The sequence below is a fragment of the Hippichthys cyanospilos genome, chromosome 4 (assembly GCF_059441005.1).
Source record: "Hippichthys cyanospilos isolate Australia breed blue-spotted pipefish chromosome 4, RoL_Hcya_1.0, whole genome shotgun sequence".
In the NCBI taxonomy this organism is placed as follows: Eukaryota; Metazoa; Chordata; class Actinopteri; order Syngnathiformes; family Syngnathidae; genus Hippichthys; species Hippichthys cyanospilos.
Window position 1 is genome coordinate 4417001 of NC_142372.1, and position 17005 is coordinate 4434005.

The 17005-nt window shown below is 37.5% G+C and overlaps 1 protein-coding gene across 4 annotated transcripts in view; it reads left to right on the plus strand.

Annotated features, from left to right (window-relative positions):
• phkb (phosphorylase kinase, beta) overlaps nt 1-7765 on the plus strand; it is a 62905-nt gene extending 55140 nt beyond the window's left edge. For 3 of the 4 annotated variants that reach the window (XM_088412983.1, XM_088412981.1, XM_088412984.1), the window contains 7 exons: nt 398-488; nt 3841-4046; nt 5298-5432; nt 5644-5773; nt 5850-5957; nt 6635-6775; nt 6840-7765. In XM_088412983.1, coding sequence (XP_088269109.1) covers nt 398-488; nt 3841-4046; nt 5298-5432; nt 5644-5773; nt 5850-5957; nt 6635-6775; nt 6840-6977 — 949 coding nt within the window. In that variant the 3' untranslated portion in view covers nt 6978-7765. The remainder of the gene's footprint in view (nt 1-397; nt 489-3840; nt 4047-5297; nt 5433-5643; nt 5774-5849; nt 5958-6634; nt 6776-6839) is intronic. The other variant, XM_088412982.1, reaches the window with a different exon arrangement.
• Nucleotides 7766-17005: the final 9240 nt, after the last annotated feature.

The following is a 17005-nucleotide window of genomic DNA, read 5'->3' on the forward strand; positions in this document are numbered from 1 at the left end:
ATAATTAATTCTTCATTTAGAGACCTAAATGTTCATATTTTAAGAATTTCATCCACTGTCAATATCTGATTTTAGTCCGTCATGAATCAGACCGTTTACCATTGCGTTGAATCGAAATGAAACGTTAGCAAATCCTACTTTTATTTTGGAAAATAACTATCAACATTTTTTCTGATTTTCTGACATGACAGACCAAACCAAATTCTAAAAATAAATGCTAGCGCTTTCTGCACTCTCGAAAGCAAAAATAAACGTAGCTATTTTTAAAAAAATGCACTTTTCCTGACGTCTATTTGTCGTCATAAACATGACCGATTGTTGGGGCCTCACTTGTACGCAGCAAAAAAGTGGGAGCTGTTTTTATTTGTCTGACGCCCAATATCTTTTCGTCCACTAGGTCCGTTGTGCGTCTTGCCGCCAGTCTGTTAACTAAGCTGGTGGACAGCCTTGCTCCCAGTATTACTAGTGTTTTAGTGCATGGCAAGCAGGTAAGTGGACACAAAAAAAAAAAAATGAGTAGTATCATGATAGATTAGTAGGATTTTTTATTTTTTTATTTTTCCCTCAAGACATGCCATACGTTCACGGCTATGTCCACAATCCTGTAAAAACTTTTCGTATAGTTTTTCCTCAAGGGCCTTTATATAACCTGAAAACAAAAATACTACAAATATTTGAATGTATTACTGGTATAATGTAGGCTGAATGTTTTAAAAATATATATATATTTTTAACTTGCGCATAAATCAATAGCTATTGGCATTGTGGGGAAAAAAATGCTATAACAGTTAGCTTATGAGTACAGTGGTACCTCTAATTACGACTCTTTTACGAATTCAAGTTACAGAAAAATATTGTCTTTTGTTACAAAGGAAAATTCAGGATACTAGAGGTGAAAATTGTTGTTGTTGTGTATAATAATGAGACACGAAACATCAGCGCTCCAACGGTTCACATCGTCAAACTAAAAAACATAAAATTGACATTAGCGACGGCTAGCGATGTTCATATTCACCTAAAAACACATACATACCAATTTGGACTGCTGTAACCACACAAGTGAAGAATTTCTCTAGAATCGCTCGCAAACTTGCGCGCCGTCGCATCGGACTGCACGTGGGCGAGAGGGCTGAACAACATATCACAGAAATGACTTTGCATGACCTTAAACTAAACTTAAGCAAACCTACATGATCAAAATGATACAAAAATATTATTATTGCTCCTGTGGACTTGTAAATGATGCATAGATCATTGGAAATGTCAAATAAAAACGTACAAATAAAACAATCTAAACAAAGTTCTCACCCAAAAACACCAGCGCCATCTCAAGGCAAACTGATGAACTGCATTCATATTGTCAACTGCTGTAATTAATATTATTAATTCAAAGGGTTTAGAAGCGTTTTTTGGGGGGGCTGGAACGGGTTAGGCTATTTACATGTAAAAAATGCCTCAACTCACAAAACATTCGCATTACAAAATGACTTTCAGAACAATGAATTTTGTTAGAGGTACCACAGTATATTCAAACTTGTTTACCAGTCAAAAATGTTGCAGCTTCATGCCTCGGTAATCTTTTTTTTTTTGTCCAACTTTATGGGAATTTTTCCCCAGTTGTGGCCCTAATTCCACAACAATGGCCGATCGGCTCAGCGATTATCCTTTTGTCCGTTTTAATGTTCACTGAAAAAAAAAACAACAACCCCAAAACAATGAAAAGTCAAATCACGTTGGAGCTCCTCGTGCTGCTTCCTCCTCCTTGGGGAAGGTCTGGTCAGCGCATGTGCACCCGCTATTCATCACGTCCCATTTCCCGCGTACGTGCCGGCCGATCCTCTCGTGACCCCTTGGCGAGCGTTTGCCGCCGTCGCAAGTGTTTCTCGCAGATTAGCCTCCTCTTTTCAAGAGCTTTACTTATCTAGCCTCATTTGTCTTTTTTTTTTTTTTTTTCATAACCGCGCGAGCACTTTTAGCCTTTCATTATGCTCAAGTAGCTCAAGGTGTGCATCTGCATATAGATTGCCTCAACACAAGCCACTTGCAAATTTGGGAATCACTTCTCTTAGTTCTGATGGGTACTCCTGCAACAGAATTTCAATTTTCTCTGTCGGCGGAAAAACTCTCTAAAGACTTTCCTGCTCCTTGAAAATATTTAGTTGACGTTCATCCAAATTATCAACAGATCATTTAAAAAAAAAAAAAAAATCAACATCCTCTAACATTCGCAAACCTTCATGAAATACAGGTTTAAAGCGGAAGCTAACACTATTTTTTTTTTTCTTTTTACAATAATTTGATATATGTAGCCACGCTAGTCCCAATATTGTGTTTTTGGAATATGAAATAGGCAGCAAAATCCATTTTAATCATCTCCAGGGTGGCCATTTTGTAACGTGATAACTAAACGCGACATCACGCTCGCTCAAGGCTCAGGCAATGACTAATCACAGCTCAGTTTGCTGAAGTCACATGACCAAACTCCGAAAATAGATGAGCTGTGATTGGTCGTCACCTGAGCAACCGTGATGTCATTTGCAGATGACAGCGAGTGTCAAAATGGCCGCCTCCAAAACATCTGGGTTTTGCTGCTTAATTTGTATTCGATTAACGCAATATTTATTGTAATACCTTGTTTAAACAGGTGGGGGCACATTGAACATATAAATGTCAAGAAAGTACTACTACTACTACTAAGTACTACTTGGAGTACTACTGAAGTCGTCGTTGAATTTCTTCAAGATAAACTGTGATTCATCTTAACTGAAATTTTTGGTGGTTTAGGATTTTGCTGGTGACTCACGCACTATGGAGAGAGATTTTTCTCAAAATGATTTAAATGTTTATTCACGATGGTTTTGTTTTTGTTTTTTCGATTACGGTCCCGATTTTCCCTTGTTTTTCAGAATCTGCAACGTTTTCGCAATTTTCGCCTTTTTCAGATTTACAAATATATCCACGATTTTTGAGACAATCACACTGTTGCAAGACATTTACACACCAGGTAGTCACGTTTCTCCTCCGTCCAGTAGGGGGCAGTATTACATTCCCCATTGAATATGAAAAAGCAATATCTCATTTGTCCTTTATAATAGCAAAATGAACGACAACAAAACAAGCCTTTGTCTGAGCTTCTATGTTTATTTAAAGTAAAAAATGACAAATTTATTTTGCTCAAGGTTACGCCGTGTAGAAGTTCTCATGTTAGTTTCTTCTTCTTTGCCGCTAAAGCAGTCGTGGCAAGTAGAAGACCATCAAAATATATAAAAACAAGATCACGTGAAAAAAGTGATATTTTCTTTACCAATTTGTGTTAAATAAATATAGTCGGAGGTCATATAAATTTGCGTTCAATTTACAATTTTGAACGAGAAACGGGATACGACTTTCGAGACAGTAACAGTGCCTCCTGGTGGATGGTGGAGGAATGGACTTTTAGAAGCGTAAATATCCAAGGACCAGTGTGTGTGTGTCATCCTCAAACGCATATTCGACAAGTCACTTGAAAAATGTAACATTTACAAATGGTCAGTCATGAGAAATGTATAAAGATAACAAACGTGAAAATCGCGTCAATATTTGTGCATATGTAAAACGTGGAAATGTGTTTGGGATCTGAAAAACACATGAAAATCGTGAATGTATATAGGGGGTCTCAAGAACACACAAAAACCATAAATATATTTGCCTGGCTATTTTTGAGACAAATCTCCTCCCCGTGAAAATCAATCAACCAATGTCATCTAGAATGCAGATGGCATGCGTGTACGTGGCATGAACCAAGCCCGCCTCCGTGGAAATCCGAAGAACTTTGTAATTCCAGGCGGGTCTTCTCCCCAGGTGACCCTGGGCGTGTTCGGCCAGGAAGAGGAGGTGATTTCTAACCCGCTGTCTCCAAGCGTGATCCAGGGGATTATCTACAGCAAGTGCTGCCCACTAGGGGGCGAGCGTGAGGCAGTCCTGCAGCAGGAGCTGGTCATCCACATCGGGTGGATCATCTCCAACAGCCCGGAGCTCTTCAGCGGCATGCTCAAGATCCGAGTGGGGTTGGTCCTAGGGTCTCTTAAAATACTGACGTACTAAAATAATTGATGACTTTAGCTAGACTTTAGACTTTAAAATACTGACGTACTAAAATAATTGATGACTTTATTTTGTTAAGTAGTAGAGTAATTGATTAATTTAGGTACTAAGATTATTTAAGTAATATATTAAGTACTAAAGTACCATATTTTCCGCACTATAAGGCGCACCGGATTATAAGGCGCACCCTCAATTAATGACATTTTAAGACTTTTTCCATATATAAGGCGCACCGGATTATTAGGCGCACCCTCAATTAATGACATATTCTAAAACTTTCTCAATCACAATATAGTAATACTCAAATTAATAACAATAACTCAAACAATAATTCTAAACTCTCAATAGCATAATAACTCAATGTCAATGAGCAACCTTTTTCAACTGTAAACACACAAAAGAAACAGGTGAAGCTTACTTTATCGGTTCATTCCCCATCTAGGAATATCAATCCCAATATCGATCCATATATAAGGCGCACCTGATTATAAGGCGCACCATCAGCTTTTTCAAAAAATTAAGGCTTTTAGGTGCACCTTACAGTGGGGAAAATACGGTAGTCATTTGAGTACTAAGACTTTGGGCAATTGATCACTACAGGTACCAAAGTAATCACTCTCCGTTCTAAAGTAATCAATTACTTTGAATTTCCACGCTTACGTACTTGTACTTAATTTATTTAATCACATACACACGGCTAATGAGTTAAGAATTAAGTAATAAACAATCATTTGGAGGAATACTAATACTAATTACTGTATTTTCCGCACTATAAGGCGCACCTAAAAGCCTTAATTTTTTTAAAAGCTGATGGTGCGCCTTATAATCAGGTGCGTCTTATATATGGATCAATATTGAGATTGGGATTGGTCGATGGTTTCTTTTGAGTGTTTACAGTTGAACAAGGTTCCTCATATTGACATTGAGTTATTATGCTATTGAGAGTTTAGAGTTATTATTTGAGTTATTAATGTTATTACTTTTGAGTATTACTATATTGTGATTGAAAAAGTTTGAAAATTGAGTCTGCGCCTTATAATCCGGTGCGCCTTATAGTGCGGAAAATACGGTAATATATTAATTGATTAGTAATCCATTACTTTAGGTACATGGTCACCTAAAGTAATTTAGTATTGTATATATTGTTACGTTATTACGTTTGACGAGTCCAATCAAAAATGTGTTGCGTCCCTCCTTGTTTTTGGCGTCCACAGGTGGATCGTCCAGGCCATGAAACAGGAACTGCGGATCCGGGCCGGAGACATGCCCCCCCAGGACATCTACCAGCTCTCCCCCAGCGATATCAAGCAGCTCCTGCTTGATGTTCTGCAGCCTCAACACACGGGCAGGTACTCAAAAGCGGACCTCGTCCTTATCTCAAGCGCTATTGTGTCATCCTCTCCGTTTTTAATTGTTTTCAACTTGTCCGCATCCGTCTTCTACTATCTGCCGCGGCCCTTCTGGGGATTTCATTAAAGTTTTTTTTTTTTTTCTATTTATCTTATCGCATCGAAAGCACGTCAGTTTTCGAAGACAATTTCCTAAGGTCGTTTCCCGCAGGTCTTGGCTCCACCGCCGCCAGATCGACGGCTCGCTCAACAGAACCCCTCTGGGATTTTACGACCGCGTTTGGCAAATCCTGGAGCGGACCGCGAATGGGATTCTGGTGGGCGGGATGCACCTCCCGCAGGTAGCGTTCAAGTGTTGCTTTGAAAATGGCGGCACAAACAAAGGTTGAGGGTTTTTTTTTTCGTCATTTTTTGTAGCAACCCACGCTGTCTGACATGACCATGTACGAGATGAATTTCTCTCTGCTGGTGGAGGACACACTCAAGAGTATCGTCCTGCCCGAGTACAGGCAGACCATCGTGGAGGTAAATGAAGAATTCCTTTTTCGATTTACACGTTTTTAATTTCCTTTTTGTATCAATCTGCTCAGGAGTGGCTTTTGTATCATAATTTTTGTCATATTATGAATGGTGTTTTACATGTAAATCATTCCGAGCGCCTCAATAACACGACATTAGCACATCCATTCCGCATGTGTAAAATTGCCGCATTGTTCTATTTTTTTCGCTATACAATACACAGAGCATCAATAATTGATAATTAATCTCTATATGAGGAAAACATGATTTTGTTATACACTTTATCTATCGCAAAATTAAATTTTCTCCAGTAGTAACAACCCTAATATATATATATATATATATATATATATATATATATATATATATATATATATATATATATATATATATATATTAGGGTTGTTACTACTGGATATATATATATATATATATATATATATATATATATATATATATATATATATATATATATATATATATTAGGGTTGTTACTACTGGAGAAAATTTTATTTTTATTTTATTTCATATATATATATATATATATATATATATATATATATATATAAAATAAAGGACTATTATTAAACATATATGAATTTGCTCTTGTCATTAAAAAATAAGTAAATAAAAATGTATGAACAATTTTACAATCGTTCCCAATGAAATCTCTTTGCAAACAGCTGCTGATGGTGGTGTCCATCGTGCTGGAGAGGAACCCGGAAGTGGACTTTGCCGACAAGGTGGACCTGGACAGTCTCGTGAAGGAAGCCTTTGCCGACTTCCAACGGGATCGCGGTTGCTCGGAAATCTCCGTCAAGCAGGTATAAAGTCTTCCGCCCTTCTTCGATTTCTTCAAAGTGACCGTGTTTCCCGACGGGTTTCCAGGACGACATGCAAGCCTTCTACAACACGCCGCCCGTGGGACGGAGGGGTACCTCCAGCTACCTGACAAAATCCGTCATGACCCTGTTGCTGCAGGGGGACGTGAAGCCCTGCAAGGACGACCCCTGTTCTGTTAGCTAGATGCTAGCCCGGCTAGTTTTCCGTCACCGGACTTGCGACTTTGCTCAGACCGGCATAGCATCGGATTTGAGTCGCGGAAAAAGCCCGACGTGATTGACGGAATGGCAATTGCGAGCTCGGGCCTCGTTGCTAATGAGTTAGTCATTTTGTTTGTCGCAGTTCAAGCCTAACGTAGCGTTAAGGAAAGGAAGACTGAGAATGTTGCGGTAAAGGGCAGCTAACTACATTTTTCGGTCCTTAGTCATCGAAGCGCTTCGGGCCGGTTAGCAAAACAAAGCTGTGAAGGAATTGCTGTTTAATTGGCATTCTGTGCTAAGCTAAGTTGACATTTCTGGTGGTAGCTAAATTGTCAAAAAACGAACGTTTACGTTACAATTAAGTGTCACCCATTTTCCAATTATTTTTGGGGAACTAATGTCGAACAAATTTTATAATTCAGCAAAAATCCCATCGCAATGTTAGTGTACAGTTAGCTAAATTGTCCATTTCTACACAACTATTCTCTATGACAGCGCAATGCTAGCTATTAGCTATTGTCATGCTCATTGAAAAAGGCTAAAAATAATGACGACGTTAGTCATCATTGCAAATGTTTGCTCAGCATGGTGCCTTGGAATATCGGAAGCATGTTTTACCTCAAATTCAGACAAAAAAGTGACGTGAACAAATCACTCTGAATGTCAATTACATCATTGCTAAATGTTTAATGTGTCATGTTTGCATGCACAATGACTTTTTCTGCTCTACGGCTGAAATACAAGGAGAAGTAAAGACACATTTTAAATTGCTATTGCGTATTGCTTAGTTTTTCTTTATTTTAATCCACAATTATATAACAATGGAGATGCTGAATATATATATATATATATATATATATATATATATATATATATATATATATATATATATATATATATATATATATATATATATATATATATATATATATATATATATATATATATATATAATATACACTTAGATAATATACTGTATATGACATGCATATTTTTTAAAAAATATATATTTTTTAATATATATAAAGGTTTTGTTTTTTACAAAAATATATCTATATTTTATTAAAATATATATCTATATTAATACTATTAATTAAAATGTATAATATATATATATATATATATATATATATATATATATATATATATATATATTATACATTTTAATTCATAGTAATAAAATACAGATATATTTTTGTAAAAAAACAAAACCTTTATATATTAAAAAATATATATTTTTTTAAAAATCTGCATGTCATATACAGTATATTATATAAGTGTATATTTTTTTTAAATATATGTACATACAAAATAAATTCTCCAAAATATACATAGACTATAACAATTATATCCATTTATTTTAAGACTTGCCACAATGACCATAAAATGGCTACTTGAAAACAAAATGGTTTCTTATTCCCTCAATAAACTAAAGTTACCACTGTTAATAATAATAATGACTAAACTCTCCTCACACAAAGTAAACATAATCATCTTGTTAAGCATGTTCCACTGATTGGCAAGAACACCTGCTTGGAGGGAAAAAAAAATTGCCAAAAAAAAATTATCAGCAAGCGACAAAATAAGATGTCGCCCGCGCTTGTCATCCTGGAGAGAATTTTCAATCAGCGCTTTAATTGACTTTTCTTCTTGTCGCTAATGGGCTGTGCACCTTGAAAGAAAGATAATGTTAATTTTCCCAGCGGGGATCCATAATATTGAACGTTGTTAAGCCGAAGAAAATAACCATCATCGGCCGTGCTTTATTTTGGGGCAAATGACAGCTTAGCTTGTAACTTTCCCCTCCTCCCTTCCTTTTACTCAGATTGTTTAACGCTCAAATAACATTGAGCGCCACTGACGTGAAAAGACGTCAACGGAAATCCTACCGAGGAGCGGCGTTGACGTCAACTGACGTCAACTTTTTTTTTTTTTTTTTTTTAATGGGAAAGTCGATTTACAAGTCTGCAGGAGCAATCATATTTTTTGATTGTTTTGAGCACATAAGTTTAGTTTGGGGTCATGCAAAGTGCTTCCTGTGTGATGCCATTGCTTAAGTGCTAGTGACGTATTAACAACGCCAAAGTCAGACGTGACAGCCCAAAATTACAATTATTAAAATGTAGACTGTATTTTGATGGGTAGAAGTCTGATTGGGTAATGAATGCAAACTTTAATAGTGTCTGGATAAGAGCCGTAATCAATTTGTGGAGACATGAATTGCTGTCCTTTTTCCCGGTCATGCTTTGTGTCTCCTAACACGTCCCTCTTGTAATTCCACATTGGGTGACACTCATGGATCAACATGTCACATTAAGCAGGCGGCCAAATTCGGGGAAGCTCGTGAATCACGGCCCAATAGCTCCGCCGCCTGGGACAATAAAATCTGACCACTTAGTGACACAGCTGTTTGCTGCTTTTGACCTTGGTCCAACTTTTTTTCCCCTTCGTGAAAGTGACAAAGAAAGATCAATGTGTTGCCACAGTAACCGCATCCATCTACGATTGCGGTGGGCAAGTCACAGGCTTATATAGCAACAGGTATCTAGTGGCCTCTACTGGCGTAGTCTGGAAATGCAACGACCCATTTTCCATTATCTATCTATCTATCTATCTATCTATCTATCTATCTATCTATCTATCTATCTATCTATCTATCTATCTATCTATCTATCTATCTATCTATCTATCTATCTATTCCCTTCTTTCCCAACTACCTTCCTGCAACTTTCTTTCCTTTTCCTTTTATTCTACAATCCTTTTTTCTTGCCATTCTTTTTTCCTTGCCTCCAACCGTCCTTCCTATCCTCCTACCTCGTTTCCTTTCTTTTGTTTATCTTATTTTTCTTACTCCTTACCTCCATCCTTCCTTCCTTCACGCCCACCTTCCCGTTTGCACGAGTTGTAATTTTTGTAGTACCAAATCTAACCACCAGGTGGGAGCAGACAGCAACGTTTGACGAGTTTCAGTCAATTAAGGGATTCTGACAAGCCCTCTGAAAAAGGTGAGTCAATGAGAAACATTTTATTTTCAATAAGCTCAAGTTTGTGTTTAATGAACGATAAATGAACCTTCGTACACATCAAAGAAATTTCTTCTTCGAGTTTCACCACTAATAAGCAGCGAATTTGTTTTAGTCTTTAGTAGGGATTTTTAATATAACTTCGTTTTTTTTTTCTTTCCAGATAACAGTACAACTACACTTACATCATCAAAGCTATCGAAAGTACTTTTGATACCCCAAATTTCCCCAAAACAGTGACTGATCATTTTAAATAATTATTCCAATTTAGCTTTCTCCTTAAAGTTTCATGACATTAATGGCAATTTTATATGCTTCTAATACAGTATATCATTTCTAGTTTGTGACAGTAAAAGTGCCCAGAAAAAGTGAACAATGTCTTCGTGACTACCAACAAATACCTTAGAGGTGTATTTTATTCAGCAAAACCAGAAGATGGAGTGTCGAAGCATCGTCTATTTTAGAAACTTTTAAAAACTTTTGTCACTAACGATACTACGGATTCAACTAACAAAATAAAGGGATACACTTTTTTGAAAAAGAGTCACTGAGACACAATTTAGCAAACAATTTGCATTATGTTGCACTTCATTTGCTCTTAATTTGAAAAGAAAAAGAAATAGCATTGCATGACTTTTAAAAGCGGGAAATTAGACGCTGCAGAAACCCAGATCAAATCTGCCATACCCCATTTGAGAATCGCTTCTTAAGAAGACAACGTTGCCCTCAATGAACCCCACTTCCGACTTTTCCTGAACATCAAAGACTGTGTAATTTATTGTCAATTTCGTCACTTTTCTCTTGATGTCCTCCCAGAATTTGCCTACTGAGAAAATCAGAATCACAGACCGCGTTGCCCCATAAAGAAAAAAGATGCTTTGTTTGTTGACGCGTGCTAAACGTTTGCTTCGAATTTGCGTCCCGCATACCAGACCATGCGGTATCGTTGGGTGGACTCCGTGATGAAAATTGCATGGTTTTGATGTTTTGGCGGGGCCCCGTGTGGCAGGATGTGAGGGAGTTTAAAAAAAAAAAAAAAAGCTTGTAAACAAACCTCTAGCCATGGTCTTGTATACAAAATAAATGTTATCGAAAGGCGTTTTTACAGGATTCGTTTTCGATTTTCAAAAGCATCAAATGAAATTGAGCAACGAACGCGCTTGTTTTCCGTCTTGTTGACATGTAAACAGGACTATTTAACCCTTGTGCAGTATTTCGTCAATTCCCTTGATCTTTATACAAAGGTTTTCCCATCAAAATGAAAGCATTGATAGAAGACAAGGGAGCTGAAATTTCACCCAATCACGACAACTTGGTTGTCACACGACTGTCACGTTTCGACATTGTGGGTGGGGTGAAGTGGTGGGAGGGGAAGACAACATGGACCCAAAATGCAGGGAAGCCAGAGGCAAAAAAACAAACAAAAAACTTTTAATAGGTCAAGGAATATTACAATAAACAGAGTCAGCAAAAAGCAAAATAAAAAGTTGAAATCTGGCTTCATACGCAACAAATAAACTCGGAAACAGGACTCAACAAAAAAATAAGAGGCAAAGACCAAAAACAACAGACACGTTGACATAGTTGAAGGGAAACTTGAAAAATGTTAATAAACGTAACCTACAAACGTACGTAACAATTTGATTGGTTGAAGGAGAAAATACTCGTAAATAATTTTAATGATTACGCCTTTAAAAGCATTTACAAAATTAGGGAAAAAAATGCAATGTGCGTCATCTGCAAAGGTTTAAAGGCCTAACGGGCCGCATAGTTTGCCCATTCCCGGTGTAGCCTACGCCTTAGTAGAAATGGACACCATCAAGGTGATGTCACGTCTCCGCCAACTAGTCAGTGCCACTCAGCTGAGCCACTGAATGCTGGCTCATTCAGTCCAATCAGGGCGGAAAATTGCCAAACAAGAGCCCCCCGCCCCACTCCACGTACACCCGGGAGTATACTCGCCTTTACCGCCCCCCCCCCCCCCGCCCCCACTTCGCACCCCCCCCCCCCGCACTCTGCCGCCCGGATGACTGGCTTCCTGTGGCCCCGGCGGCGCTTGAAAGCGGTCGGCGGCTTCAGACGAAACAAGTCGGGCCTCCATTGTTTGCTTTTGAAGCGGCCCGTGTTTGGGGGGGGGGGGGCGGGTGGTCGGGGTGTGGGGGGGCGGGGGGGTGGCTTTGATGAGCTCATGTGCAATGCTCTAGCTGTCATTATTTAGTGCCGCCGGTGTTTGGTCGCGCTGACATGCAGCCCTCTTTTGTGGCCATGGGAACTCGTGCAAGCAAAAAAAAAAAAAAAAAAGCGGCGCTGGCGTCACACGCCATTAACGTCACAGGCTGCCATTGTTCATCATAACGTACACATCGAAACGGATCAAAATTGTTGGCGCGAAGCAGTATCTCATAAAAACCTGATTCAACACTCAACAAATAGTATTTGATGTTGACCATGCTGGCCATTAGGAAGTTTGGGGACGCTCTCGAGCGGCCCGTACATTTCAGGACCAAGCGGGCTAGCATTTTCCCGTCTATCATTTTCAATACAACACTATCTTTCAACAAAACATACAATCGACAAATTTAGAATGACAAATTTCTGGACCGATTGTTGGACCTTGATGTTTACAAAACAAAAAAGAAAAAAAAACTGTTAGTTTCACTGACAAGCCAGTTTTTCAAACCATGTGCATGTCAATAATACAGTTGTCATATCGATGCATGCAATAATTCAAATCAAAAAAGAAATTCAACGATTTACTTTCACATTCACGTCACGGGAAATAGAACTAATCCCTGCTTCCGTGTTGAAGAATCATGGGAAATGGAGACAGGCCATAGCTAGCTATAATTTTCATAACACCCCGTTTGAAATTTCGAGATGCTATACATGCTTCCATTTTGAAGCAATTTATATAGGGACAAGACGAAAAAAAAAGTTTTTTGTGGAAGAAAGTGCGATTTTACAAAACAAATCCAAAAACAATCTGATTAAACAAATTAATTTAACATTTAATTGATTCAAAATTATGTTCTTTTAAACTCTTAATTCATCTTGGCATTGATCTAAACGTTTTGTTAATGTAATCAAAAGGTGTTTTTTCCTATTCTTCAGATATTATATATTTATAACATCTTTATTCTTAATTTCGGATGATTAATGAAGTTTGACTGACTTATTTGATTAGACATTGACTTTAGCGCAGCTCCATCTAGTGGATGCATAACGCAACTCCAGCTACTACTGAAGCTTCTATTCTATGCGCCTTATAATGCGGTGCACCTAAATATGAAATCAGTTTTAAAATAGGCCATTCCTTGAAGGAGCACCTTGTAATTCGGTGCGCATAATTTTAATGCGGGAAATATGGTCATTTGTTTTTTGTTGTTTTTAATCACAAATACTAAGGTAGAGAGCATGTATCCTTAATGAAACTAATTAAACATCAAACATATGATAGTCTTTGATAAACCTAATGTATAAATTCATCAAAGATCAATTTTGAATTGTCAATAAACCCCGTGGAATCGTTTTAGTCCATTTTTCCCAATTTAAAATACATGTTTATTTTAACATCAAAGACAACCATCTTCAATTATTTTGATATTTGTTTTTGTAAACATCTATATGTCTGCCCTCATTGGGGATCATTCTGGTCATACTCATTCCTAGTTGGAGAGGAAAAAAAAAAAAAAACCATGATGGCTGGTTGTGATTTATGGCGCTGCAAGAGACACTTTGGGTTTTGTTTTAAAACAATCAACCTATGCGGTGAAAACTCCATAGCGTACATGCCATCTCCTGTCTTATATACACAAAGGTTTTACATTTAAAGCCCAATTGACGGTTGAAATGATTTCATGCCCACTGGTGTATATCACATCCGCATTTATGCCTCAATGAAAACAAAAGCCATGTCCATGCCCACAATCCAGAAAGTACATACGGTAGTTTTAGGACTTTTTGGTACCTTTTTTTTCTTGCCATTTGCGTCATAATGGAACCCCTGCTACATGAATCAAAATCGCACGTTCCTGTTGCTCTACACAAATGAACCAGGAATGGAGTAACGTGCAAAAACAGAGCATCTTGACTGACTAAAATAGTGACCAGATTTCAAAAAATCAAAATTGGGAAACAACAAGTGGAATAAACTTTTTTTTTTTTTTTTACCAGAAATGATTAATAACAGTTATAGTGAATCTCAAGAATGATGGTTGTGGTATATCTTTAGTTCATGCTAAATGATATATCTTGAGCTCAGCATGATACGATCTTTTTGCTTGGTCTCGCTGTAGTATCAGTGTAGTGAATTTTGTATCCCTGCCTGTTCAGCTTGAGATGATAAAAGGCTGTCCTTAAATTGGTTCGTCAAATAAATCATTTTTTTTGTTCCTCCTTACAATATGCTCACAGATAAGTAATTAATGTTTGCTGCACTGTGTTAGTATTTCTATTGACAAGTTAGATTTCCTGCTGTGTGAATGGTAAGTGAATGCACCTTCAGCCAACTGGTGAACAAGTACAGCACTCGCTTTCTTTTGCTTCTCCACGTGACTAACGATCGGTGAATACATTTTTTTTTCTTCAAAAATGTGTTCATAAAACTGAAGATCAGTTGGCACAACATATATTCCTGCCTCGTGAAAAACCTCAAACTCGTCGGACATAATTTCTCATGAGTCATCATTGCGGAAGCAGGAAGTGTTTCTACTTCCGGTTTGATTTAAAAGTGAAAGTAAACAATTGAAAACGTATTTTTTATTAGTTTATCTTAAAAATCACCCTGACGACTGCGTGACTGACATAAGCATGGCTCAAGTAATTTAGCGTGCTTGACTTAAAAAAAAAAAGTAAATTTCAAAAAATGTAAAACTGGGAGGAACCACCCAAGTTACAAGGCTCAAAACCGTCACCTTATTAAAACCTTCATTTGTTATGTTTACTCCCTACTCATATTTGTCTTTCCTTCTATCCAAACTTGAAGAAACTTCCTTTGTTAGCCATAGCTTTAAGCTAGTCAGCATATTTGCTTGTATGCTTCTGCAATATCCTACTTTGTCAATACAATGACCATTTGTGTCCACTGACCTCTATTGCTTTTTTGCTCTATGTGTGCAGAAGAAAGTGATGTCAAGAAAAGTCAACAGGGATAACAATGATCTGTGCTCGGAAGGAAGAACATCGATTGGTTAGCTTATTGGCCATTCATGAAGGCTTTGGATGGTGTTCTGTTGTTGTCGCTAGGCAACTAGACCCTTGGGGGTAAGTAACACAATTGTTAGATTTCATTTAGGTTGGATGATCGCTGAATTACCAAGCCGGTTTACTATGTTAAAGTAGTGTATGGCATCTTTTAACAAAATGTCGTCATTTACATTATGGCCTTTTTCCAATACAAAATCAGTTATTAGGTTTTGTGTACCGTAATTCCCCAAATATAAGACGCACCATTAAGTTTAGGGTCAAATTCCACACCATTCGTTTTCTAGCAAGTTTATCATTGTGTCTGTATATGCCAAAAGACCACAATAATTAAATAAGTACCATTCTGTGTTTTCTAACCGGGGAACTCCTAACTGAATCTGATGGAGGCGTCATTTGTTCTACATGATCCTCTCCGTTTTAGTAATATTACTGTGTGTGAACAAGAAGGGACTCGAACGGTGGTTCATTCTGCTCGCTTCTTTTGAATAAAAATACGGACGCTATCAAAATGCACATCTGCGCATCAAAACTCAGCTTATGTGACTGACGGATCAATCTTCCTCTAAAGGTGTTGAAATAAAAATCTAATTTTTAAGTTCCTGTTTAGCGGACGCACCCATACTGGTGGCATTTTTATTTTTGGGGAAAAAAAAGTGTGTCTTACATTTGGGGAATTATGAAAATTATAATAAGTGTGTGATTTGGCCATTTGTTTTACCTTCCGAAAAAAATGTGATGTCGTTCTGATGTACAGGTATGTTAAAAAAAAAAAAAATTGAGAAATTAGTCATCTGAAAAAACTATATATATATATATATATATATATATATATATATATATATATATATATATATATATATATATATATATATATATATATATTTTTTTTTTTTTTTTTTTAAAGCCCTATTCAAACCGATCAGTGCCGATAAACCGAGCAATGGCGACAAAAAAAAATCTCTCTCTGGAAAAATGACGAGACAATAACTGCTGCTACTAAGGCAACATTTTCAATGTTCTGTTCTCAAGTCATCGTATGATCTTCATTCAACTCAAAAATAAATATCGTTCACATTCTTTTGGCTTGCCCTCCGATTCATGGCGCATTTCCCAAAACAAGTGATGCGTATTTATATTTAAATATATATATACGCATCAAAGTATGGCCCTTCCCTTCCAGAGGAGCCACAAATGAAGAGGATGAGATTATCCGCGAGAAGATACGTTCTAAAAACGGCCTCGCCCCCGTCGCGGCCCGATGAACCTGCTGGCTGCCGTGTGTATTTTTACACGATATGTTTATCCTCCGTCCTGTAATTTGGCCTGGTCTGTCCGTCTTACTGCGCGGCTATCTGAAGGAACGAAAAAGAGCGAGGGAGCGTGTGGCTCCCGACCACCGTGGCGGGGATTCTGAGAACCCCTGACTGCGCCGGGCTTCTCAGCGGGGATGGCGGAATTGGCGCTGGATCTTCTCCAAACGTTCAGAGGCCGTTTGTCCCCCTTGCTTCAGTAAGATCCAACGTTATAAGAACAATGTTGTCATTTTTCCAAGAAAAAAAAAAAAAATGTCGGAATGTTTCAGGAATGAACGGATTTTTTTTTTCTTTTCAAAGACAATCAAAAGTTCAACGAGGGAAAGAAGTCATAATTTAACCCGTGAAGTTAAACAATACAACTCCATTCTTATAATATTACAAGGGAATTTGCTTGGATGTAGTCTCATTTTTTAAAAATATTTTCAATGCAGTTTTTAATTGAATAGACTGTATTCCAGACCCTCAAG